This window comes from Xyrauchen texanus, chromosome 5 (assembly GCF_025860055.1).
Source record: "Xyrauchen texanus isolate HMW12.3.18 chromosome 5, RBS_HiC_50CHRs, whole genome shotgun sequence".
NCBI lineage: Eukaryota > Metazoa > Chordata > Actinopteri > Cypriniformes > Catostomidae > Xyrauchen > Xyrauchen texanus.
In genome coordinates this window covers 23,819,561-23,847,196 of record NC_068280.1, presented here as the reverse complement: position 1 = coordinate 23,847,196, position 27,636 = coordinate 23,819,561, and the positions used below count along the sequence as shown (strand labels likewise).

The 27,636-nt window shown below is 39.3% G+C and overlaps 1 protein-coding gene across 1 annotated transcript; it reads left to right on the top strand.

Moving 5' to 3' along the window:
• Positions 1 to 11,083: 11,083 nt before the first annotated feature.
• On the top strand, positions 11,084 to 24,482 carry metap1d (methionyl aminopeptidase type 1D (mitochondrial)). The gene is made up of 10 exons (XM_052126068.1): positions 11,084 to 11,137; positions 12,730 to 12,893; positions 13,011 to 13,160; positions 13,266 to 13,414; positions 16,375 to 16,417; positions 16,528 to 16,691; positions 19,855 to 19,952; positions 20,161 to 20,208; positions 20,357 to 20,435; positions 20,928 to 24,482. Exons 1-10 carry the CDS (start codon positions 11,098 to 11,100, stop codon positions 21,004 to 21,006), a joined length of 1,014 nt encoding a protein of 337 aa, XP_051982028.1. The 5' UTR covers positions 11,084 to 11,097; the 3' UTR covers positions 21,007 to 24,482.
• Positions 24,483 to 27,636: the final 3,154 nt, after the last annotated feature.

The window sequence follows — 27,636 nt, the reverse complement described above, 5'->3', positions numbered from 1 at the left end:
TATTGTGAATTCATATAATACAAATCACTGTATATTTGCGAGTTAAATTATTGTATACAGTCATGTCCATAAATATTGGGACATCGACACAATTCTAATCTTTTGGCTCTATACACCACCACAATGGATTTTAAATGAAACGAACAAGATGTGCTTTAACTGCAGACTTTCAGCTTTAATTTGAGGGTATTTACATCCAAATCAGGTGAACGGTGTAGGAATTACAACAGTTTGTATATGTGCCTCCCACTTTTTAAGGGACCAAAAGTAATGGGACAGATTAACAATCATAAATCAAACTTTCACTTTTTAATACTTGGTTGCAAATCCTTTGCAGTCAATTACAGCCTGAAGTGTGGAACGCATAGACATCACCAGACGCTGGGTTTCATCCCTGGTGATGCTCTGCCAGGCCTCTACTGCAACTGTCTTCAGTTCCTGCTTGTTCTTGGGGCATTTTCCCTTCAGTTTTGTCTTCAGCAAGTGAAATGCATGCTCAATCGGATTCAGGTCAGGTGATTGACTTGGCCATTGCATAACATTCCACTTCTTTTCCTTAAAAAACTCTTTGGTTGCTTTCGCAGTATGCTTCGGGTCATTGTCCATCTGTACTGTGAAGCACCGTCCAATGAGTTCTGAAGCATTTGGCTGAATATGAGCAGATAGTATTGCCCGAAACACTTCAGAATTCATCCTGCTGCTTTTGTCAGCAGTCACATCATCAATAAATACAAGAGAACAAGTTCCATTGGCAGCCATACATGCCCATGACACTACCACCACCATGCTTCACTGATGAGGTGGTATGCTTTGGATCATGAGCAGTTCCTTTCCTTCTCCATACTCTTCTCTTCCCATCACTCTGGTACAAGTTGATCTTTGTCTCATCTGTACATAGGATGTTGTTCCAGAACTGTGAAAGCTTTTTTAGATGTTGTTTGACAAACTCTAATCTGGCCTTCCTGTTTTTGAGGCTCACCAGTGGTTTACATCTTGTGGTGAACCCTCTGTATTCACTCTGGTGAAGTCTTCTCTTGATTGTTGACTTTGGCACACATACACCTACCAACTGTTGTGAAGGGTGTTTTCTTCACCAGGGAAAGAATTCTTCGGTCATCCACCACAGTTGTTTTCCGTGGTCTTCCGGGTCTTTTGCTGTTGCTGAGCTCATGGTGCGTTCTTTCTTTTTAAAAATGTTCCAAACAGTTGATTTTGCCACACCTAATGTTTTTGCTATCTCTCTGATGGGTTTGTTTTGATTTTTCAGCCTAATGATGGCTTGCTTCACTGATAGTGACAGCTCTTTGGATCTCATATTCAGAGTTGACAGCAACAGATTCCAAATGCAAATAGCACACTTGAAATGAACTCTGGACCTTTTATCTGCTCCTTGTAAATGGGATAATGAGGGAATAACACACACCTGGCCATGGAACAGCTGAGCAGCCAATTGTCCCATTACTTTTGTCAGGTCACTGCATGGTGTAGTTTAGCTGAAAAGCCTTATTGTTATCTACTTGTGGTGTAAAACTGGTCCCAGCTTCATCCTTTGCAATCCATAAATTGTTACACAATCTTTTTTTAATCTGAAATTATACCAATATCCTTATAATGCTTAAAACTCAAACCTCTTGTAAAACTGTCTGAAGGATGATCGCATTCCTGATCAGAGGGTCTTCAAGGATGTCAATCTATCAGAATTGAGTACCAATAAAGTTGCTTGCCATTTAACAAATTATTTTCATTCGAAGTGACTTGAAACGTTGTAACAGCTATTTCTGAGATTCCCCTCAGGAGCACTGGAACTTGTTCAGGTTTCACTTTATTCCACCACATGAACTAGTTCCAGGTGGAACCAAAAAAGAAACCTTTTTAGTACCTGTTCCAGAAGTAAAACTCTCCTTACCAAGTGGACATTTTTGGGTGGAATCAGTACAAGGAAAGATGTCATTAGCCATCCGACAGTCTGATACCTGACATTTTTAAAAGACTGGTTAGTAAACTTAGCTAAACCTTTTGCTGGGTTGTTGATATTGTAAGTCTTTTTAAAGTTGAAATGGATAGATGGGAAGGCTAGAGACAATTTCGTTTATGATCATCATTTAGTTATTTCAAATAACAAGTAATGCTGAACTGTTCGTTCTGGTCCGATAATGAACTGTGGGTCCACTTCATGAGCGTGTTCGAACTTATCACAGTGTTTTGTACAGAAACAAGTAATTTTGCAAGTGTTTTTAAAATTAATTCTTAATTCTAAATAATGTAGAGATGTGCTCAGAAACTAATGACATCTGATGTAACAAACATACATTTTGCATTGGGCTATAAATTTAACACATTAATTCAGTGTTATTAGATAAAAAAAAATTACACGTTAACAAAATTTATGCAATTAATCAAGTCCCCATACCGCAATAAGGAATATTCCTACCATTAAAGCAATTCAAGCTTGAAGTACTACCATTTTTCACCAGGAGGCAGTAAGCGAAACACCAGCTGTATAGGCAACACAGAACACACAGCTCACACAGAAACCAACAATCCACGCTTACCAACAGCACATCAATAAGACGCGTTCTTGCATTTCAAAGACTTGATGCAGCGCAAATCCGAACGCAGGGATCTTAAGAAGGGGTTTTCTAAGTACTAAACTATGTTTAACTTGACATAGAGACTAGTATGTTTATGACTTGTTGCAACCAAAGTGAGGCGCTCCAAAAGCATCCGTATGATGCAGGTGTACATTGAAGCATCCTTTGAAAAGCCCTCATAATAAACCTCGCACTGACTTGTAAACTGTAGGCCAGTGATTGACTTATGTTCAATAATATGGAAATAAACTATATGGAATTGGTCTTATCGATGCTTTACTCATCTTCCATGACATGCCTTTTAATTATCTGAATTATTTATAATTTAAATGTATAATTCTATTTATAATTATTTCATCATTATATATTATTGTTATTTGAGGGAATTTCTACACCAATATTAAATATGCGATTATTTCGATTAATCGGTGTACCATGTAATTAATTTGATAAAATTTTTTGAAGTGATTAACAGTTCTAATTTAGCAAAAAGGATGACTCCCAAAGACTACAAGACAGACCTAGTACTAGTATTGTCTTAAAAAAATAATAAGGGAATCATATGATCTTCATGACTTTCGTTTCCATTAAAGGTTGCCCTATGGGAAATTTTCCACCTAAGCGGCTGGAACACCGTACTTATATACTCTCACAGTGAGTGCAGTTATTTACTTTAAAAAAAAGACTGTCCTGCCCACCAGTCCAATTTGAAGTAAATCACAGTGAGTACAGTTATTTACTTCAAAATATACTGCACTGCACACCAGTCCAATTCAAAATAGACTGCCCTGACCCCCAGTCCAAAGGGAAGTATATTACAGTGAGTTGAGTTATTTATTTCAAAATAGACTATCCTTCCCCCAATCCAATATTAAATAAATCACAATTGAGTGCAGTTATTTACTTCAAAATAGACTGCTCCACCCCCCAGTCCAATTCAAAATTGACTGCCCTGCCCCCCAGTATAATTTGATGTACATCAGAGTGAGTGAAGTTATTTACTGCAAAATAAACTGCCCTCCCCCCCAGTCCAATTTGAAGTAAATAAGAATGAGTGCAGTTAATTACTTCAATAAAGACTGCCCTGCCCTCTAGTCCATTTTGTGGTTTATTACGTTGCCCCACTGGGAGGAGAGCACACCATTTAAAAACCCTGCTCACACAGTGTCTTCCACAACACTTCTGTGATTGATTCACATGGTATAATGACTTGAGAGAACTTTGAGAAAGAGTCTTGCCTTGTGGATTTAACCAACATCAGTGCATCTAATCTAGATGAGCTAATGGCCTCCACCCTTAATCTAAAAGAAGAAATAAAAATGGAGGTGGTGGACATAGTTGAGGATGCTCCTGGCTCCTTTCAGGAGGAGAAGCGGGAATTCGAAAAGGAGAGCTTCAAACATGTCCAGCAGAATCTTCAGGACATGGTGACTGATCTGAAAATTGAGGTCTACATCTTGACCGAGGCCCTGCGAGACTCCACCAGGATGTCTGAAATACTTAAGAGGAGGAGCCAGAGCGAGCTCTATATACTGAGGTCAGTGCTCAACAAATATTTTTCCAAAGTAATCAGATAAATATAATTGAGGTGTCTACACACTCTCTGGATTCCAGTGCTTCTGGACACTTATAAGTTAGAATATTACAGTTCATAAAATTACGTATTATATATTTTGCGTATATAATTACACTCCTTTTTTTATTATTGTAAACCTGTAGAGCAGGCGCTAGCATTGCAGCATAGTTTATCAGTTTTGTTGCTATGAGACATCTGTTGACAATCGTGTTACTGCTTAAAAAAATGCATTTCATCTCAAAATTTAAAATAAGGCCCCTCTTTGACACATTTGTGTATAGTTGTGCAGTAGTTGTCATTGCATTTCTAATTAAGTAAATAGTCATGTCACGCAAGACCATTATCGATCATCATTTTCATGATCAATCAATGCTGTCACTTCTGAGTACTCATGCCAATCTCTAGAGGATTATGAACTTCAAAAACTTTTTGTGAACCACCCTTGATGTGCTCCATAGAAACGCACATTTCTGCTGATTATAAAACACAGGATGCCTAGATAATATCAGATGAAAACTGCTCTGGGAACACAGCAGCTCGTACTCATCCATTTCTACCTGTTAAACACAAGACTGACACTGACTTCAATTTCCTTTTTTTTTTTTTTTTTATAGATCAAGGTGAAATGCTCAATGTGCCCTCGGAAGCTGTCTGGTTTGAGACAGCACTTGAGGTTTTCTCATTCCATCATGAACATTGAGGAGAGACAGAGCTTGCTTCATTGGGCAAGAGGTAGGGTCAAACTGAGGTCGCAAAACTGCCCAGCGTGCTCCAGGACCTTCAAATGTATAGAGGTCCATCTGAAAAAAGGCCACAGAAACCTAACACTAAGTCATCTGTAAAGACAAAACAATGTCTATATCAAATTAATTTAGTCTATTTTATGTCATTAGAGTAATACCAAACAATCTTAGGTTGTAAGAAATTTACCAATGTCCAACCATCTGGTTGTTTTAGGTTTCTAAGGTCCAGAAAATCACAACGGAGCTGGAGTGGAAGGTCACCATGGACAAACTAAGAGAACTGAGGGCCACTTATCCTGAAGTCTCCATGGTGACTCGGTTTGATGTGGAAGAGGTGCCAAATGTTCCACAAGCTCCTTATGATCATGTGCAGGAGGACCTCTCTCAGCTTCCATGTAGGTGTTTACTAGTCATTAAAGTGTTACTGTATTCAGGGGGTTAAATGTGGCGAATACATCACATGGTTTTCAGGCCACATGTGGAAGTGGCGCGGTGTTAGATCCTACCTGGCAAGGGATGAGTTACTACAAACATAGCAACCGGGGGGAAGAGGGGACTGCCCAAGGGAGACGCATGTCTGCTAAGAGGGTGACTGTACCGCGAATACACACAGGGGGATTAATCCGCGATGGCCAAACCCTGTGGAGCACCTATTCCAGTACAGAGCAGTTGGTACCCATAGTGGGTCTGGTCGGGAATTCCACCGCTGCATTCGCGGACCAGAGCACTAGGGAGGAAAGACATCCAGGGAGTGCAAGTTTAGTGGACTCTCCTGGGAGAAAGAGCGCACGTGATCACCTCAAAGGAGGGGAAGGGTGCTATGTGTAAGCGGAACATCCAGTCAGTCGTTCCGTATTACGGAGTTCTAAGTGCTCGGACCTGAGAGAATACGGGACTCAACCGACTCAACCCTGAGATTATAGAATCTCGTAAAGGTATTGGGTGTTACCTAGCACGCCACTTTGCAGATGTCTACTAGGGAGGTGCCATTGGCCAGTGCCCACGAGGATGCCACACTTCTCGTCGAGTGTGCCCGAACCCGCAAGGGGGCGGGCATGGCCTGGGTCTGATAGGCCAAAGCGATGGCGTTGATGACCCAGTGGGCAAGCCTCTGTTTGGCGTTCCCTTTTCGCTGTCCACCAAAGCAGACAAAGAGCTGCTCAGAACATCTAAAGCTCTGCGTGTGGTCCACATAGGTATGCAAAGCACGTAGCGGACACAGCAATGAAAAGGCTGGGTCTGCCTCCTCCCGGGGCAGTGCTTGCAGGTTCACTACCTGGTCCCTGAAGAGGGTCGTAGGAACCTTGGGCCCGTAGCCCGGTCGAGATCTTAGGACAACGTGGGTGTCTGTCGGACCGAACTCCAGGCAAGTGTCACTGACAGAGAATGCTTGCAGGTCCAAATGAGGGTCTCTGGAGGCATGAAAGATCATCGAACCATCCCATGAGGGGAACAGGCATGGCCTGGGAGTGTTCAGCCTCCGGGCGCCTCTATTGAACCTAATGATCAGGTCATGCTTCCCTAAGGACTTACCGTCCACTGCTACATAAACCTTCAAGGTGGAGGGGGACAGCCTCTACAGCAGAAATGAGAGGCCAGACTGGGCATGGATGCCAGAGGGATCCCCGTCCCAGAGAAAGAAGGTCCTTCCTCAGGGGAATTCGCCAGGGAGGTGCTGTCACGAGGAGCGTGAGATCTGGAACCAAGTATGCGTGGGCCAATAGGGGCGTGGTGCCAACACAGCCGTGGCCCTGTCCAGGAGCCAGCGGCTGCGTGCCTGTTGCAACCCCCTTTGGAGGCGTCTTTGGTGACCAGAATGCATTGGGACACCTGCTGTAGGGGAAAACAGAGGTCTGTCCAGGGGTTGAAAGTCTGGCGACAGGAGGGGGTGATGAAGAGACTGTATGTGCCGCGGCGCCATGCCCATCTCGGGACTCGAGTCTGAAGCCAGTGCTGAAGCGGTCTCATATGCATCAACCCCTGCGGCGCGACCGCCGCAGAGGATGCCATATGCCCCAGGAGCCTCTGGAATTGTTTTAGAGGAACCGTTGTGCCTAGTTTGAACAAGGTGAGGCATTTCAGCACCAACTGAGCGCACTCGTTGTGAGGCGCGCTGTCATTGAGACTTAGTCTAAATCCATGCTGAGAAAAATCATTGCCATGATCAGTGCCTCCCCGGGAACGATCAGTGTTTCCATGGAAATGCTGATCACCTGTGCCAGTGTCACGATCCCGTTGTCTGCCCCGTGTTGCACTACAATTCCCATGATTCCCGGCCCTCATCACTCTGTCATTGTTCGCACCAGATTGTCGTTTGTGATCATCCTGTGTCTGTGTATTTAAACCTTGTTTGTTTCTCCATTCCTCTGTCAATTGTTGAATGTTTCTACTGTTTTGATGTTTCTGATGTTCGCTCTGTTGCCTGTCTTCCCGTTTTCATCCTGTCGTGTTCATCCAGTTCCGTGTACCTTCGATGTTTCCGTGTTTTAGTTTCAGTTTTCCCCCCGTGGATGTTTCATATGTTCCAGTTTGTCTTGTTTTCTCCTTTGATTAATAAAACCCGCATTTAGATCCCCACTCCTCGTCTGCCTTTGTCTGCTGCTCATAACAGCCAGCTCCACCTGTGAGACATGAGGGAGAGAAAATAAAAACAACAGTATGAGCTGTCACAAATGCCGGATCCGTGACACAAAATCATTCCCCCAAAATCCAAGTCATGTAAGATTTGTGTCAGATTTTAGTAAATATATAACAGGAAGTGTGACATCATCAGGTCACACATAGGTTTTATTTTTGAAAATAGAATGTAAAAATCATTAAAATCATTTTAAAGTTACAATTCCAAAATAAGTCATGTAAGTTGTACAGGTGTTGTGTATACATATGCTATAGGAGGTTTGACATTCTATTTCTGTTAGCTTTAAGATAAATGCAATTTCAGTTACATTACATTGTTATAACATCATTACATATCCTAGGGAATTAGCCATTAATGGCTATAAAAGTTTGTTTTTTATACCATATATTTCTACTTAACTTGTTTGACAATATTAAGTTACATCTGGATAAAACTACACATGTTTTTTTTAGCCACAACTTATTATGTTTTTCACCAACCTTTGTCCGTTTCACCGTTTGGAGACACTCGCTTACTTTGCCTGCCGAATGTCTAACGAATGTCCAATATCGCAGTGATTTGAAGGAGCTGTTCGTTCCACCAAAACACACCACACAATTACCCACGTGTGTACTCGTGGGCATACTAAATATTATTCCGGAGTTATTCAGCAATGCAGTCAGTCCTTATTAGAGGTTGAATGTAACGATAAAATAAATATACATCGCAACACAGTGTATTTTAAAAAATACATTGTGTTGTACGATTTCGGAAGTCTGGTCTGGTCTGCCTTGCAAGTTATTTTGTATTCATAGATGAATACATGGCATACAGTTCATCGTCTTATAATTACTCACAATTAAATCAAATATATTCATTTAGTTTGTTTTAAAGGTGTTTGTAACTTTGACATTGACATATTTTTTTCTGAAATGTTTTCAATTCAGTATAGATCTCAGTTATCTCCATACATTTTCCATGATGTTAAAAACAACCAGCTATGTGATTTAAATTAATACAATTTTATCTTAAAAATCATTTGTGACCCCTTAGTGTTTGTTAGTAAAGAAATTGTATGTTGTGCCTTTTTATATTTAAATTTAAGCAATGTTTTATTTATTTAAATAAATTAGAGACATAATTATTATTTAGGCTACTATTTAATTATTAAAAGATTGGACTGAATATATTCTGTATAAAACTTTTACATAAATAGCCTAATAATATCAGTTATCAGTAACTTCAGTAATTGGCCATGTTCAAATTTCATATTGTTTAAATGGGTTGTTCACATCATTAATATTTAATTGACATATATTCAGATTTAACAGATATGCACATGACTCAGATCTCTTTTCCACCAGAGGGCAGCATAAATTCCTGGATGATTCAGTGCAAAATGAACCATGAGACCCAGACATACAAAATACAAAATAATAATCACAAAACTTTCTTATGTTATGACAGATCTTTCACTGAAGGCTTGACAAAAGTGACGTTATTTCTGTAACACATTTTCTTCAGTCTGCTGGTCTTTAGGAGCGTGATAGGAAACATGTCAATGTTTCACCTGGTTTGCACAGTATGTGTCCCTCCCTGATCCCATCAGGTCAGAAATTATTGTCTTGTGCATACAGTCATGTCCCAACACTGTTTTCATCTAATAACACTCAACAGAGCAAACAATTGTCTATTCATAATGACTCACACAAAAATCGACAACATTATATTGTTTCGTGTTCATACAATATTTCTAAATGCATGCGAAATAGTCTACTTTTCCGATGATGAAATATGATATTCACAGACATAATAATAAAAAATAATAATAAATGAAATAATCTAGATTCTATCAAATTTAAACCAAATGTGTAGCATCTAATCCTAATGAATTCAGGTTCAAAAACAGGACAGGTCTTGTTTCATTCAGAGTGATAACCAGCACATTTAACATCATGGTAACTGGGACTAAATCATTCAACCACAATTTTATGCACAATATTAAACGCATCTCTGTCCTGACTTAGTCTTAAATTTGCATTCTGACATTTTATCCCAAATCAAGCACCTCAGTTTCATAATTTGTTTTTATTTCTCAGTCTCTTTGCTCTGAAGACTGTAGAAAAGCAGTCTACAGAGCAAAGAGGCCTATAGCCACCAGCAGGTGCAGAACTGCATTGACCTCATACCCCTCATTTATGTCCCCTGGGCCTCAAGGAAAATTAGATCCCTTTGTCTTGACTCCTTTCACTCACCATATACACAATGTACAAGCTCTCCTGATAAAATTGAGTGTCATTACGTATGGAAATAAAGCAAAATGCCTGCTTAACAAGTTAATACATAGTGCTTTTTGTTAAGGATGCGCACCATCAAGAAGTCTGAATGTACTACAATATGGATGATGCAGCTGGCTGAACAATCTGAATCAATATGTCAGTTAAATATAGGGATTTTTTCCATGTATTGTAAGATAATTCGCTTGCTGAATAGCATATGTAATGTCAAATATAAACTTAACACATTCTGTAGCCTACGCACTGCTCTTATGGTGTGTTCACATACAACGCGAAGCGAGCGTTTCACGCAGCACGATTACATTCAAAGTCAATTGTAAAGATGTGAATAGACGCGTAGAGACGCAAATTTGTGCTGGGCGGTGGGAATTAAGTGAATGGCTCGACTTGAACATGCAAAATCGCTTCATTCGACTCGTTGCCGCGAAAGCCTATCAGCATTGAGATTGTCTGGATGTCACAGACGTACTGACACATTAGCAGAAGAAATCTGGAAAAATGGATGAAAAAATTGTTGTAGCAGTGTGTGGGCACCCCGAGTTGTATGACACAACGTCATATATGTACAGATACTGGACGAAAAAAGACATCGCTTGGAGGAAAGTGAGCTAGGAAGTTTGACTACCTGGTAAATTATGAAAATATGCATGTCTACTTGATTCCAGCTATTGGTAGTACTTTACTATGAACCAAGTCGTAGAAGCCTCTTCTCCTGGCCTTTTCCGGAAGAGAAGGGGGAATACTCGCTTGTTCCTGTTACTCACGCAAACGCAAGTTTAAACACAAATTTATAATCCAGAGGTCAAACTCACACAAGCAATGACAGGCGAAAATGTTCTTCATGTTGTATGTGAACGCACCATTACACTTTAGTTTAGAACAGCAGGAACACAAGCGGAGTGATACACACAGTGAAGGGTCAGAGTGCTGATGGTGTCAGACCATCAGTGCTCATGGAACGTCTCTCGTCCAGTCAGATTTGAGGACCAGATCTAACTGTATATATAAATAATATATTTTATAATATTATTATACAAAAAAATCTCCTTTGGGGTATTGATTGTAATGATGTTAAACTTCAATAAAAAAAGAAAAAAAAAAAGTATTGATTGTAATGTATGTTGAAGTAATGTATAACTCATATCTTTTTTTACTAATATATCCAAAACTTCCTTTAAAAACACCAAAATCCAGAGGGAACCCACGGCTCGAGAAAAAAAAGAAAAGAAAAAAGTTTTGGAGCCCAGAGAGCACGTGACTCTCTGTGGAGAAAATGGCTGCGCCCTGTGCGGCTCAATGCTTTTACAGATCAGGTAGGTTTTAGGGTTAGGTTTGGCTACACTAAACTGTCTAACTAGTGTTTCTAACCTGCAGAACATGAACACTCACATTGACTGATGAAAAGACTTTGACGCTGACGAAAGAGTATTAACGATTATTGATCGTCCAGCGACATGCGCGAAATAAGTCTGGCGATGACAAAACATATTAATTGTGTGAAATGTAATCCAAACCTCTGAATTTGATTACAAGTACTGTTTAACTAACATGTTTTATGCATGCTTGTTCGCTGCTTTTGTAATGTGAGCAGCCATGACTTGTACAGAAAGCCATTCAGTCTGATATGCTTGATTCAGAATCTTATGCTGTCACACAGTAAACCAAGCCCTTTTCACTGCAGCTTTATATATATATATATATATATATATATATATATATATATATATATATATAGCTATCCTTCGGTTTGATATATATATCAAACCGAAGGATATAAGCATGTTATTGCAAAGACGAAAACTTTTATGATTCTGTGGAGAGGTGTAGGAGTTATACATGACATTTTATGATCTCTTTTATAACGAATTTAGAATTTGGGTGATATACTGCAAAGCTCCAGCCTAATTCAACTTAAAAGTGTCAAGTGAATACAGAGATAAAAAAAATGAAGCACATAAATAAACACCTGAAGTTATCAACAGTTATCTTTTCAATGAGTCGATAATAATATGTTTGATCGCTTTCTTATTTGAAGTAGAATACAATGACTCATAAAATAATTTTAAATCAATACAGAAAAGCCTAATGTTGGTAATGCTGCAGGAACCTTGCAATTGTGGTGTCCATTGATATATTTGATGATTGTCAAAATAGCCCATATCATGTTGATTAGCATGTGTCATGGTTTGTCTTCTTGGGTTGCAGTGTTATAACAATCAGTTTTCAGATGATATCGTTGTTGTGCTGCAAACATTGGATTTTAGTTACAGTTTGGTAGCTCGGTCTTTTCATGTATTTTAAAAAGTGCAAGTCAGGATTAAATATTATAGCTAAGCACCAGTCTAAAGTCGACCACACACACACGGAATTCAGTGCAATCCACATCCTAGGCCACATCCTTTGCTCTCTGCCACCCAAATTGTTGTCACTACACACACCCGCTACCCCACCCAGGGTTAACCTACTTCTGCCTTTTTTTCTACCGCCCCCAACCTAACCTCTCTTTGCTTCTGTGCAACTCCCTTCTTTAGTCCACTTTGTGGTATTTTCATTTTTGTAACTCAACCCCTTTCTTGTGTAAAACTGCACTTATTTTGAGCATTTGGCCACTATATTTTGGTCACAATCCCTTTTAAAAAAAAAAATTCTGAAGACAAAACTCTGTATTCCTTGCCGGCACAAGTTATTATAGCATGATTGTTGATTGAGTGGTGGTTGATCCCAGATTATTTTCATTTGTGGTCCAGTTTCTAAAATAAACATCACATTGTGTGAGCATTCTTGCATCTATTTGCATTTCAAATGTTTTATTGGATTGTTCTGTTTGTCTCGTGATAGTTATGTTTTTGTTTGTATATGATTGGTTGCAAGGACTACAGGTTCATGATCTGTTGGTTGTGAATAGGTGGTTCAGGGCTGTTACAGGGAGTAGCACAGCTGCCTCGCTACAACAGGAGCTCATCTCTTGCCCAGTGCCCACCATGCCGATCCTTCTTCTGGAGGAAGTCAAAAAATTCCCACTGCGTGGTGCAGCCTGCCATTGTACGCCCTTCCTATGCTGTACCCAAGGTAATGTCTCATCAGGTCAGATATTATTTAATTGTAGTTTGGGGTCATTTTTAGAGCATTATCCATCAGAAATGTTTTCCAGCCAATCATGACTCTCCTTATGCACTCTTCTCTCAGCACATCCAAAGGCCCAACTATGTATCATCAAGCACAATGCCTGAGTGGCCAGATTACATAGAGATTAAAAATGAGGAGCAAATCCAGGGATTACGAAGAGCATGTCAACTTGCAAGACACATACTGCTGTTGGCTGGAAATAGTTTGAAGGTATACTTGACACTTCTCTGAAATCTGAAACCAGACGTAAACTTGATGTGACATGTCATTGAATGGTTATTTGCAGATGCTTTCACTACATTGTTTGTTTCGCAGGTTGGTATGACAACAGACGAAATAGACTTTATTGTCCATCAGGAAGCAATCCGTCACAATGCCTACCCCTCTCCTTTACACTATGGGGGCTTTCCAAAGTCAGTCTGTACTTCTGTAAACAATGTAGTATGCCATGGCATTCCAGACAGGTATCTCAGAGCTACTACACTTGCATGAATTGTTGTGAAAAAATGTCTACACATATTGGTTGGTATATGCAGTGTCAAGAAAAAGTAAGTGAACCCTTTGGAATTAGCTATTTCTCTGCATTAATTGGTCATAAAATATGATCTCATCTTCATCAAAGTCACAAGTATAGACAAACACAATGTCCTTAAGCTAACAACACACCCTTTCATATTCGTAGGTTTCATATTTGAATATTCTTTCATGTCTTTATTGAACTCATTCCATTAAACAGTCATATTGCTGTGGAAAAAGTATTTGAACCCTTGCATTTAATAACTATTCGATCCACCTTTTTTTGTCAGCAATAACCTCAACCAAGCTTTACGGTAGGTGTAGATTAGATCTGGACGATATTCAGAAGGAATTTTGGAACATTCTTCCTTACAGAACTGCTTCAGCTCAGCCATACTTAGGATTTTTGGCATGAATGGCTCTCTTGAGGTAATTTCTCAGCACCTCTTTTGGATTATTCTACCAATTTGGAGGAATACACAGCATCTGTGGCCAGCTACATCAGCAAGTGCATTGATGATGTCACCTTCTCCAAGATCATTACCACACGCTCCAACCAGACGCCGTGAATGACTGCAGAGGTGCGTGCGCTGCTGAGGACCTGAGACTACGCCTTCAGAGCTTGACAAAGATGCCTCCCTTCCAGATGCGCTGAACGACTTCTACGCTAGGTTTGAAGCACAGAACGACGTGGTGGCAAGGAAGACCACCCCTCCTCCCAACGACCAGGTGCTCTGTCTTACCACGGCTGATGTGAGGAAAACTCTACGCAGAGTCAACCCATGGAAGGCTGCTGGACCAGACAACATTCCTGGCAGAGTGCTCGGAGGATGTGCAGACCAGCTAGCAGATGTTCTTACCGACATCTTCAACATCTCTCTGAGCAGCGCCGTCGTTCCAACGTGCTTCAAGGCCACCACCATCGTCCCCATGCCAAAGAAGTCTTCAGTGTCCTGCCTCAACGACTACCGTCACATCGCACTCACACCCATCATCATGAAGTGCTTCGAGAGGCTCGTCATGAGGCACATTAAGACCCAGCTTCCCCCCTCACTAGACCCACTGCAGTTTGCGTATCTTCCAAACCGTTCAACAGACGACGCTATCGTCACCACCCTCCATCTGGCCCTCACCCACCTAGATAAAAAGGACTCATATATTCGAATGCTGTTCTTAGACTTCAGCTCCGCATTCAACAAAATAATTCCTCAGCACCTGATTGGAAAGCTGAACATGCTGGGCCTGGACACCTCCCTCTGCAATTGGATCCTGGACTTCCTGACTGGGAGACCTCAGTAAGTCTGGATTGGTAACAGCATCTCCACCACCACCACACTGAGCACTGGGGCCCCCCAGGGCTGTGTACTCAGTCCACTGCTGTTCACTCTGCTGACTCACGATTGTGCAGCAATGCACAGCTCGAACCACATCATTAAGTTTGCCGATGACACGACCGTGGTGGGTCTCATCAGCAAGAACGACGAGTCAGCATACAGAGAGAAGGTGCAGCGGCTAACGGACTGATCTTTGAATGTGGACAAAACAAAAGAGATGGTTGTTGACTTTAGGAGAGCACAGAGTGACCGCTCTCCGCTGAACATCGACGGCTCCTCTGTGGAGATCGTCAAGAGCACCAAATTCCTTGGTGTTCACCTGGGGGAGAACCTCACCTGGTCCCTCAACCCCAGCTCTATCACCAAGAAAGCCCAGCAGCGTCTCTACTTTCTTCGAAGGCTGAGGAAAGCACATCTCCCACCCCCCATCCTCACCACATTCTATACAGGGACTATTGAGAGCATCCTGAGCAGCTGCATCACTGCCTGGTTTGGGACTTGCACCGTTTCGGACCGCAAAGCCCTGCAGAGGATAGTGAGGACAGCTGAGAAGATCATCGGGGTCTCTCTTCCCTCCATCAAAGACATTTACAAAAAACACTGCATCCGCAAAGCAACCAGCATTGTGGATGACCCCACACACCCCTCACACAAACTCTTCACCCTTCTGCCATCTGGCAAGAGGTACCGAAGCATTCGGGCCCTCACGGCCAGACTGTGTAACAGCTTCTTCCCCTAAGCCATCAGACTCCTCAATACTCAGAGACTGGGCTGACACACACACACACACACACACACACACACACACACATGTGTCCTGAGTTGCACTTTAATTATTGTCACTTTATACCTGGCTGCTACCTCAATAACTGCTATGTGCATAGAACACTATCTCATAGTATGTTATGTTTACATTTGGCATTTTTAGAAACTGTCATCTTTCTGCACTACTGTGTACTGGTCGGCGCTGCACTGTCTCTCACTGTGCCTATTGTCCTGTTAATATTTAGTAATTTATTGTACTGTCCCGTACTTTTTGCACACGTTTGCACGTGCACTTTATATAGCTATGTTATTTAGTCTGTGTAGTCTCATGTGGTTCTGTGTTTGTCCTGATGTTTTATGTAGCACCATGGTCCTGGAGGTGTACTGTACTAACTGTATATGGTTGAGCGACAATAAAAACCACTTGACTTGAAAGATCTGGGCTCTGACCTGGACACCATGCCTGTTTAATTTTATTTTCCATACAGTAGACTCATGAACAGAGATGTTAAGCAGTTCAAATTATTTCTTTACCTGTCATTCTAGGGTTCTTTTTTTACATCATTGTGCACTTTGAGTCATCTTGGCTGGATGGCCACTTCTAGGGAGAGTTGCCACAGTACTAAATCATCTCCATTTATTGAAAATCACAATCCAATAATTTGTGTGTTATTAGATGAAACTGATTGTGTCATTATTGGAACTTAGATGAAGATCAAACCAGATTTATAAATGAATGCAGGTAATTCCAAAGGGTTCACATACATTTTCTTTCCACTCTACATTCAGTATTGTGCTTTGTTTTCTAGTCGGCCATTGCAAAATGGAGATATCATCAATATAGATGTCACAGTGAGTTTAAATGCTTGTAATCTCTGCTTTGTAGCTAAATTCTAAGTCGAGCAATTGATTGTTCATGCATCTCAGTAAATGTGTAAAATGTGTGGATATGTATTCTGTAGGTTTATCTGGAGGGTTACCATGGTGACACCTCAGAAACATTTCTGATTGGCTCAGTAGATGAACAGGGGAGGAAATTAGTGGATGTGGCTCGACAGTGCAGAGATCAGGCCATCGCCGCCTGTGGACTGGGAAAACCTTTGTGTGTGATTGGCAACACTATAAGGTGTGTTCTCAACTTTATATATGTGTGTGTGTGTGTGTGTGTGCGAGTTAGAGAAAGAGGGAAAATGACCGCATTGTGATGTCAAAAGTTCAGGCATTGTCTCGCTCTTTTTGACTCTCATTCCAGCCCCTTTACCTGTGCTCTGCACTGTTTGCATCACAGGTTTAGTGCTTAATGGAATAGTTCACCCAAAAATGAATATACTCACATCATTTACTCACCCTTATGCCATCCCAGATGTGAATGACTTTCTTTCTTCTGCATAAAAAACACAAACAAAGAGTTTTAGAAGAGTATTTCAGCTCCATACACTGCAAGTGGATGGTGACCAGAACTTTGAAACTCCAAAAATGACTTGAAGGTAGCATAGAAAGTATGTATTCATTCAAGTATGTAAAACAATTATTTAGAAGTGATAAGATAGGTGTGGGTGAGAAACAGATCAATATTTAAGTCCTTTTTCACTATAAATCTCCACTTTCACTTTCAGAATATGACAGAATCTGAAAGTAGAGATTTATAGTGAAAAAGGACTTAAATATTGATCTGTTTTTCACCCACACCCATCACATCACTTCTGAAGACATGGATTTAACCACTGGAGTTGTATGGATTACTTTTATGATGGCTTTGTGTGATTTTTGGTGTTTCAAAGTTCTGGTCACCATTCACTTGCATTGTATGGACGTACAGGGCTGAAATATTCTTCTAAAAATTTTTGTTTGTGTTCTTCAGAAGAAAGAAGGTCATAAACATCTGGGATGGCATGAGGGCGAGTAAATTTTGAGAGATTTTTCATTTTTGGGTGAATTATTCCTTTAACAGTCTCACCAACTCAAAAAGGATTTCTGGGAGAAATTCTCTTTAATTCATTACTTTCAACCACTTGCTCTCTCTTTCTTGTTAAACATAGCACATCTAACCCCTAAGCCTCTCTGTTATCCCTCTTGTGCTTAAAAAAATGAAGGGACAAAAAAAAAGACAGCAGTCTTGCATCGTCAGGTTATGAAGCCCTTATTTGATAGTATAGTATCTGAAGAAGGACTGCACAAGAGTTAATGTATTTTCTCAGTGAGCTCTGAGCAAGCAATTACCCACAGTGCATTGGGGTTTTTCCTGCAATGGGGTGTAAATTACAGGTTAGTTTGTCTTGTTGCATGTGTGTGCGTGTGTTCGTGTGTGCTTGTCTGTGTGTGAGGGGGGGAGAGAGAGAGAGAGCGATGTAAATTACAGGCTTGCTCCTGCTGTCTTTGAGAATCGCAAACTCTGCCAGGGTGGATTCAGCTCCCCACAGAGACATGAAAAGACCAGCAGGAGCCTTTTTTATGGAGAGAGGACACACTCAATCATACACATACAGTTCAGCAGTCTTGCAGAAGGACTGAACATCTTTAAAAACATCTTATTGACTTTACACTTCTAATTTAAAGACTTATAATGTGCAAAATATCAACTGTGAAGTCACTGAAAGGAGTTCAGGGTCAAAAATTAAAGTTGGGTTTACAGTGGACACTTTATTATAATTACTTTAATTTCTTATATACTTTTAATTTTACTTGAAATGACCTTTGACATAAGATTAAATGTGGGGATTATCATTTATTGTGTGCAGTGCACCAGTAGACATTCCTTCTATGTCTAAGGAAGCAGTTCTTTTGTTGTCCTCTCTCTCTCACTCTGTGTAGGATTCTGAGCTTCTGCAGGGACATACACTGTTATTATATACACACAGAGGGAACAATTACCTCTCCTCAGAAAAAAGCACTTAGACCTCTCTTTCACTCCTCTCGATCTCTCCCTTTTATTTTTCTATCATGCTGGCACCCTAGCATCCGCTCTCAAACTTTCTCTTTGATTCTTTGTCTGTCTTTATTCTCTCTTTTGTCTTTTTCTTCTTTTTGTCTGTTATACACCTTCTTTTTCTTCTACCCCCCCTCCCTAGAATAAAAAGAAAACAATAAGACTAGCATGTTTCTAGCATCTGTTGATCACATTGAAAAAACTATATGAAATTTAATTTACATGAAGGCAATTTCTTAAAGAAATATTCCGGGTTCAATACAAGTTAAGATCAATCAACAGCATTTGTGGCATAATATTGATTACCATAAAAATGAATTTCGACTTGTCCCTCATTTTCTTACTATAAAAAATCGAGGTACTTACAATGGAAGCGAATGGGGCCATATAACATTAAAATACTCACTGTTTCTAAAGTATTGCCACAAAATTTAAACAATATATTTTTTAACATGATTTTAGTGTGATAAAATCACGTACTAATCTTTTCTGTGAAGTTATATTAAATTGATTGCCATGAAGATGTAACAACATAAACACTGAAGCCCTAAAGTTACGATTTAAACAACTTAACAGCTCAAATAATACACACGTTTTTTTTCCCTTTTCTCCCAATTTGGAATGACCAATTCCTCTCCCGTGGCAGAGGATGAATCTCTGTTGCCGCTGCATCTGAAACAGTCAATCTGTGCATCTTATCACATGGCTTACTGAGCATGTTACCACAGAGACATAGCGCGTGTGAAGGCTTCACGCTATTCTCCTTGGCATCCACGCACTTCTCACCATGCGCCCCACCAAGAACGAGAACCACATTATAGCGACAACGAGGAGTTTACCCAACGTGACTCTTCCCACCCTAACAATCATGCCAATTTGGTTGCTTAGGAGACCTGACTGGAGTCACTCAGCACGCCCTGGATTCGAACTTGCGACTCCAGTGGTTGTAGTCAGCGTCTTTACTAGCTGAGCTACCCAGGCCCCCATGGCTGTTTATGTCTTGTGGCTATGCTTGAACTTAACTGACTATTTTAACATTTACGGATTGGCCCCATTCACTTCCAATGTAAGTACCTCACAGATTTTGTTTTAAAAAATTAAGAAAAAGGGAAGTCTAAATAAATTTTTGTGGTAATTAACATGGTCACAAATGCTGTTGATTGATCTGAACTTGTATTGAAACCGGAGTGTTCCTTAAAGGCAGCAACCTAACCGGATGGTGTACCTCATGAGTAAATTTACATTTAATTTAGAGAAGGCTTTTAGACATAGCAACCTACAAATGAGGAAAAACTCAAGCAATTTGTCATACAGTAGCCAACATAAAGTTGATTATTCACTTATCTTTGTTTCTGTATTACAGCAATATAGCTAATTCAAATGGGTTCCGCGTGTGTCCATATTTTATCGGTCATGGGATAGGAACTTATTTTCATGGTCATCCAGAGATATGGCATCATGGTGAGTTTTTTTTGTATTTATTATTTTTCAATTAGCCATTTAATTACTTAATTTATGAATCAGCTTTATGCATTGAGCTAGTGAGCTCATGATGAGCAAACATGTTTTAATATTATTATGGAAGAAATGTTTGTAATTGAGCTTCAGCATGAGCAAAGTGAGTTGATTTTCCACTAGGGTTCATGCTTTGTTCCTTTCTCTTTAACAGCAAATGACAATGACCTACAGATGGAAGAGGGCATGTCCTTCACCATAGGTCTGTATGTGCAGTGTTCATTGTTTTAGATGATTGATAATTAGAGATGTATTGAATATTACTGAGAACGTCAATTTGAAAGCATTACATATTTTTTAATAATAATATTTCAGGATAGATATACAAACTTAACAATCATATTTTCCAGAACCCATTCTCATGGAGGGATCCTCAGAATTCAAGATCTTGAGTGACAAGTGGACTGCTGTATCTGTGGATGACAAAAGGTGTTTTGTTCAATTTCTCCTATCACACTTCTCTTTGCCTCTTTCTAATTAGAGCCCATTTAAATTTAGCCTACACCAGTCATTCATTACATCATGCAAGAATAAGTGGCCAATTTTTATTGAGCATTCTCAAGAACTTGACTTATATTGGCTGTTGACATTTAGCTCGGAAAGACAAAGGACCCTCAGAATTTGAAGCACAGGACTAGTGTTAAGGATTCTGCCATTTGCTAGGTGCTCTAGGATAATCTTACCTTAAAATTTAATGTATTACACTGGAGAGCACTCTATTATTAATTGCATATGAGCTGATTGCCCAGCTGGCAGGTAAGAACACTGTTACTACTTGGTCAGTGATTGTTTAGTGCTCTCATTTTTAAGATGACTGAGAAAATGTATGCTAAACCTTATAATTCCTTTAACCGTTCTTGTTGTACCGAATCTCAACATGTTAATCACCTGTGTGTGTTGTGTTATGTTGTGAAAACTTAGATCGGCACAATTTGAGCACACGGTTGTCATCACCTGCGATGGTGTGGAGATTCTGACTAAACTACCAGATGAAGATTGACTGGACATCAATTATGGAACATCTGGAAAAGGGCATATGTGTTTCTGTATGTAGGAGAGACTTGGAAATCGGTGTGTATGTGTGAGACTGATACTAGAGTTTAGAATTACAGAAACGTTCAAGTTTTTTAAATGAATGTGTCTCCTTACCTTTTTTCTTTCTTATTTTAAAGTAGCTTGACGAAGGTCTTTTAGAAATTATTGAGTACCCCCACCATCAGGGCTGGACAGGGAAGAGAAATCAGCATGGGATTTTACATAGAATCTGGCCCAAAAGTTGTTCACATTGTTCACAATGCACACTGTCCTTTTGTGCATATTGCTGCCCAGTTCGGCATATCATGGCGGCGATTTGTGGCCCATTCTACATAACGAGGCAGCTCATTTCAGCTTATCGCAGCCCATTCGGCCTATTTTGCGGCCGGCCATTACACCCCTGATCAGCCCCAAAGTGCTTCGGCCCACCGGTAAAATGCCCGGTATGGTAGATTACCATTCCAGCCCTGCCCACCATGGAGCTGTTCAGTCAATTTGTCAATTTATAGGTGAACCCGGAAGGCTATTTTGCAGCAGAGTTCCTTCTGGAATTTCCTATGAGTTTTTATAATGGGATTTTTCAATTTTGAGCAAAATAAGATCTGCGCTAAACTACTTGAAGGTATGTTTTGTTCAACAACATAAATTACAGTCATACCTTCAATGTGAATTCTGAAGCCACCGGGTTTTAAACAATGTACACTCACTCAGCACTTTATTAGGTATATCTGTACACCTACTTATACATGAGATTATCTAATCAGCCAATCGTGTGGCAGCAGTGCATAGAATCATGCGGAAAAGGGTCAGGAACTTCAGTTAATGTTCACATCAACCATCAGAATGTGGGAAAAATGTGATCTCAGTGATTTTGACTTTAGCATGATTGTTGGTGTCAGACGGGCTGGTTTGAGTATTACTGTAACTGCTGATCTCCTGGGATTTTCATGCATAACAGTGTCGTACACAGAATGGTGCCAAAAACCAAAAATATCCATTAAGTGACAGTTCTGTGGATGGGCAGACTGGCTTGAGCTGGCAGAAAGGCTACGGTAACTCGGATAACCACTCGTCGGATGGGCTACAACAGCAGAAGACAACATCTGGCATTTTATTAGGACTTCAACTATAAATTACATGCCTGACGAAACAGAAAACAGTTGCGGTCCATATAGCAATTTATGGACTTAAAAAAAATGGTGGATTCAAAACTCACTTTTAGGGTGTGACTGTGTGTAAATTATGTTGTAGAACAAAATGTCTAAGTATCCTTAAGAAATGTTTACCACAAACCTTATTTTATTCATAAAAACAAAACTGCCATTATAAAAGTCCACAGGAAAATGCATAGGGTTCCCATGGCTTAAAAACGCAACTTTTCTTCTAGGGTTTTGGACTAGAACCTGAACAGCTCTATTATTTTTAGCTTTTAGGCCTATCTTGAATTAATGGGGTTAATTGAATTCATAGTGGTGGTGTAATGACTTTTAAAATCTGTTCCCCATTCAAAACTTTCATTTATGATGTCATCTTTGACTGAACTCATTGAAAGCGCATGGAATTAAATGTCATTAGGTCTTATTATTGTGGGTTTCTCCATACACCACAATATTACTCCACAGTAATCTACTTAGCCCTGAAAATTCTCTCGAGAGATGATTATATTTATGGAGCATAGGTTACCGAATAAGCCATGTGTAGTATATCAAGGATACACTGTAATCATATCTGCTACACGACATCATTCGCAAACTGCTAATGATGTCTGACATTTGACTGAGCATTTGAATTCTTCTGTCTGATGAGCTCCTGTAGGCTATACTCAATGAGGGCAGCAATGTGTTATTGCTTACATTCCCACAGCTAATCATATAAAGGATGTTTTGATGGGAATAAAGAAAAATAAATGCATTTGTTATTTAAAATATATAAAGGAAAAATAGGCTACATTTGAAAAAAATCAACGTAATTAATTTATGTCTGCAGTATAGGGTACAAAGGGACAGGAGACCCCCTGGTGTAGAAGGCACTTTTGATTTTATTTTCTCCCAAAATACTAAATTACAAAAACCACCATAGCGCTTTCCTTAACACTTTATGCACTGCAACATTTTTCTCATCGATGCGATTATTGCGTGCATGTCTAAAGTTGAATTTTGAGGTAATTTGATCTAACATTTAATAACTTTTAAAAACGTTGCAAATTTGTGTAGCTAATGAGAATCCCAGAAATTATCATGTACTTTGAGACAAAATATTATTTGTAATTTTTTGTTTTGTTCAAGGTTATTAAATCAAAGTTTAAAAAAAAAAAAAACAAAAAAAAAAAAATTGGACCTTTTTTGTACCTTATGTTGTACAAATTTTTTTGGTACATAATTGTACCCTAAGGACCTATGTACATTTATGTTTTGTTCCTATTGAAAAAACTTAAGTCTCTTAAATGGTACAAATATTCTCAAAACAAGGGTACCACTACAGTGACGGCTTTGTACCTACAACAGTACCTGAGTGAATAATTGAAATATTTGGTGTAAATCGCCCTCTTTGTTGCAGGGAATAAAGGCCCACTTAAGAACACATTAGACATTTTACTTATGTGGGGTGAGTTGTTTGTTATGAAGAATGTAAAAGTGGGCTCACACTGACTGATCCAATAACAATGGAGATTAATTTGTTTATAGAATACTTGATGTTATGAAATGCTAAATGTGATTGAATTTAACAGGAAATTGTGCACTCATTTTTAAAGTGGCTATTTTGAATAAGCATTATCTTAATTTGATACTCTAAAAAGCATCTTGCCCTCTCAAAAGTAATTGACAAATGTTGCCCTATATCTATTGCCCTACATCTATATCACTATAACCCACCAGGGGCCCTTTTACGCCCAAGTGTGGGTAAAAAGTCCCCAGCACCTGGTATAGTAGCCTAAATATATTTACAGTACTGTGCAAAAGACTTAGGTACATAATATGTTTCACAAAAGCATTTGTCTTAAGATGGTTATTTATATCATTAGCTTCAGTGAGTCAATAGCAAATATAAATGTTAGACTCCCAAACATTACTTTTGCTAATAGAAAATATTATAAGAACAGGGAGCCCTGCAACAGATGTCATGGCCCCTACTGAACTTCGTGTCAGTCTGAGGTTACACAAAGAGACAGAAGCAATTGAGACTAAATAGATAGAAGAACAGAGGTGAATTCTGCAAGAAGCTTGGAATATCCTATCTGCCAACAACCAAGAAAAACTGTCCAGGTGTACCTAGGAGAATTGGTGCTGTTTTAAAGGCAAAGGTGGTCACACCGAATATTGATTTAGTTTTTTATGTTTACTGGACTTTGTATGACATGAAGTGATAAATGAATGAACTAATGAAATGAACTATTTATTTCACTATTTTTGAAGACATCCTCATTAAGCAACATTTTTCACAAGTGCCTAAAACTTTTGCACAGTACTGTGTGTGTGTGTGTGTGTGTGTATATATATATATATATATATATATATATATATATATATATATATATATATATATATATATATATATATATACATATACATACACACACAGCAGTCTGAAACGATATACGTCAGTCCACTGATCTGAAAGTGCACTCACATTTAGGCTACATTAACTATCTGCAACTATAATACACGAGCCTGCTTTCATTCTACATCTGTTTAATGGCTGTGCCTCTAAATAATGTATACAATTAAAGTTAATTACATTGTGACCCTTACTATTTAATCTGCTGGTTCACTGCCACCTGGGAAATGTCCTACTTCTTTCCCTAAAATAGCCGTTATTGACAATAACGAAACAATCTCGTTTGCATTATCAGATGACTTCATATCCTAGAATTGGTGGTATTTTAGAACACAGATAAAGTAATGCGGTCTTTACACGTGATCCATTAGGAACAACACTAGAGCAATGATTCGAGGAAAGAATTAAGACAAATGATTCTCGCCTTCGTTTCCACGTGTTATCTTTGTTTTAAACCTACGGCATAACGGGCATGACACTTCATTTAGCGAAACCCTTTAACTATATATATAAACAAATTATTATAACAAAACCTCTAGTGCATCAAAGTTAGAAAATGATTAAAGAGTTTATTGTAGCCTAATGATTGCGATCCAAATCAACTAATCAATAGCTTCTTGATTATTCTTATTATTAATCTGTAGTTGGAATAATCTGAACTTTATGCGTGTTTTTTTAGCAGACCGAACTCATGGTGCCTGCCTCTGTAAGCTGTTCATTAAATCGAATGATAATTGCAGCTATTTGGGTTTTGTGCATCCTCGCGCATTTTCCCTCCCTCTGTCGCAATTACGAGCAATTTTAGGCGCTGAGGGAATCTTTTCAGATGGACAAAAGTAAAGGCAAAAGGGAGGAAATCAATAGGCGTTTTTCTAGATGTATAGCCTATGCTCTGTGCTTTAGTGCTGAACCATTTGCAGGTGTTCTATTCTGTCATGGAGAGTTTGTGATCATTATATTGACCATAATCTCATAGGCCTACTGTACGCTGCATTGTCGGTTTTATCGTTTCAGCTCTTTACAGACTTCTTCAATCTAACCCATTTTTTGTCTAATGCCCAAAACTTTCAATGAATAAACTAAAGTAGCCTGTTAATATAGCATGATGTTTACACATCACTGCCCATTTTTTAAATATTGTATTATTATGTAGGCCCTATAATGCGTTTTATGCTCTTTTCTTAATGTTTAATGTAAAAAAACAAACAAACGACAGAGTACCGTTTTGTTAGAATTTGTAGTAGGCCCATGGTTACATATCTGTTCTTTTCATGCTGAATCATTACCGCATAAATGTATTTATCAAAATGTTTGTAAATAAACTCGTACGTAACACTTATTAACATGATTCCCTTAACTTGACTGACTATGACGTGTAGGCTAATAAGACTAGAAATAATGATATCCTTATTTCATTATCAGCCAAAGCCGCCAAATGTTTAGTTTCTTTTCTAGAAATATCCAGTACACTCACACACACACACACACACACACACACACACACACACACACACACACACACACACACACACACACGGCAAAAAATGAGAATAGTATACAGATTTAGCTGTTTCGGAAGGAAATACTTTAATTCAACTGATCCCAATATGTCAGGACAATACTGATGTAAAAAACAGCACCATCACTATTTGAAAAAAGTCCTTTTTGATCAAATCTAGACAGGCCCCAAATCCAGCTCTTAATGCAGATTAGAATTGGGAAGCAAAGATTTGGACTCATAGTGGTGTGGTTGCAAATAGGCATTGGCATTTCAATTACTGCCAGCTGCAAATGTTGACATAAGGAGTGAGGCAGAACAGTCGAAATTTGTGCTACAACCATTGTAGCCTCTTCTGTACATGCAACCACAGAAACCACAGAGACCTGGTGGGTTTATCCGTAGACATCCAAAAAGAGATTAAAAACAGACGTCTTTAAGAATCAAAGGGTGCGCGCGAAGTCTATTTTTAGGAATAGTATTAATAGTAGGCTATAAGATAAACAGTTAAAGCACCCTCTGAAACGTTCATTTTATAGACCGCTATTGTCTTAACTTCAGGATGTAGTGTAATGTTCTTATTTTTGTTAGTAGATTCGGTTAATCTGATTGATGTCTCCTTGTATTGTTTTCTTCTAAAATATAGTTTTACATATAGATAATAATAGTTTAATAAATTAGGCTATTATACATTTGATAAATAAAGTCATAGAAAATTGTTCAATAAGTATTCATATAATCTGTAAATATGCACAAATGAATTAAATTATGTTGATAAAATGTAGGATAGAAATACAGGCCCTTTTAATCCCAGTTTCACTAAAAGACAAAATAACTAAACAGGCTAGATTACAGATATGCCTAATTCTGAATAGGCTAAAGCAAACCCACATTAGAATGTTTAACTAATGTAAGCTTGGGCACGTGGTTTTGAGCTTTGCCCTCAGAGAAGACCTGGGTTTCCACCTATTCCAGTGACTATTTTGGTTTTAAAAATGCTCAATTTGACCATGTAAAGAAGCAAGGCAAAATTCTATGAGAACTGTGTGTCCCCGTACAAGAATAGCTCAAGGCTGTGCTGGAGCTGGAAGCGATGGTTCGGTGAGAATGTTTCCAGGGCGGTCTGCTTGAGGCGGTTTTATGTATATATTTTTTTTTCTTTCTGGTTGAGTGGCGTTCATAAAACGTCTGGAAGAGGAGCGAGCTGACTCCAGAGAGTCTGGAGTGGGAAGAACCCTCGCCGCACGCGGAACGCCCTCGCATCTCCTTCTGCGCATGCCAAGTCGCGTCCGAATGCCATGCGTTCCCCCTCTTGCACAGAGGTACAGTAGGCTATTCCTCTTTACAAAGACAATCTACAAATGAAATACTCTTTCTACCGAATAAACACACGGATTAAAAAGATATATTTCGGAGTTTGTTTACACTGCACAAGGACTATACAGCTATCGGGTTGTATCATATTGGCCTATGTATTTTTTCTGTTTGATATGCTTCAAGCCCATTATCACAGTAAAGCGTCCACAAAGTCACAATGCCTTT

Excerpts from the sequence above, each read along its gene's own strand:
- metap1d (XM_052126068.1), top strand. The coding sequence starts at position 11,098 with ATGGCTGCGCCCTGTGCGGCTCAATGCTTTTACAGATCAG. Across the intron at positions 13,415-16,374 it reads TGCCATGGCATTCCAGACAG|TCGGCCATTGCAAAATGGAG; the intron begins GTATCTCAGAGC and ends TTTGTTTTCTAG. Across the intron at positions 20,209-20,356 it reads GGGCATGTCCTTCACCATAG|AACCCATTCTCATGGAGGGA; the intron begins GTCTGTATGTGC and ends CATATTTTCCAG.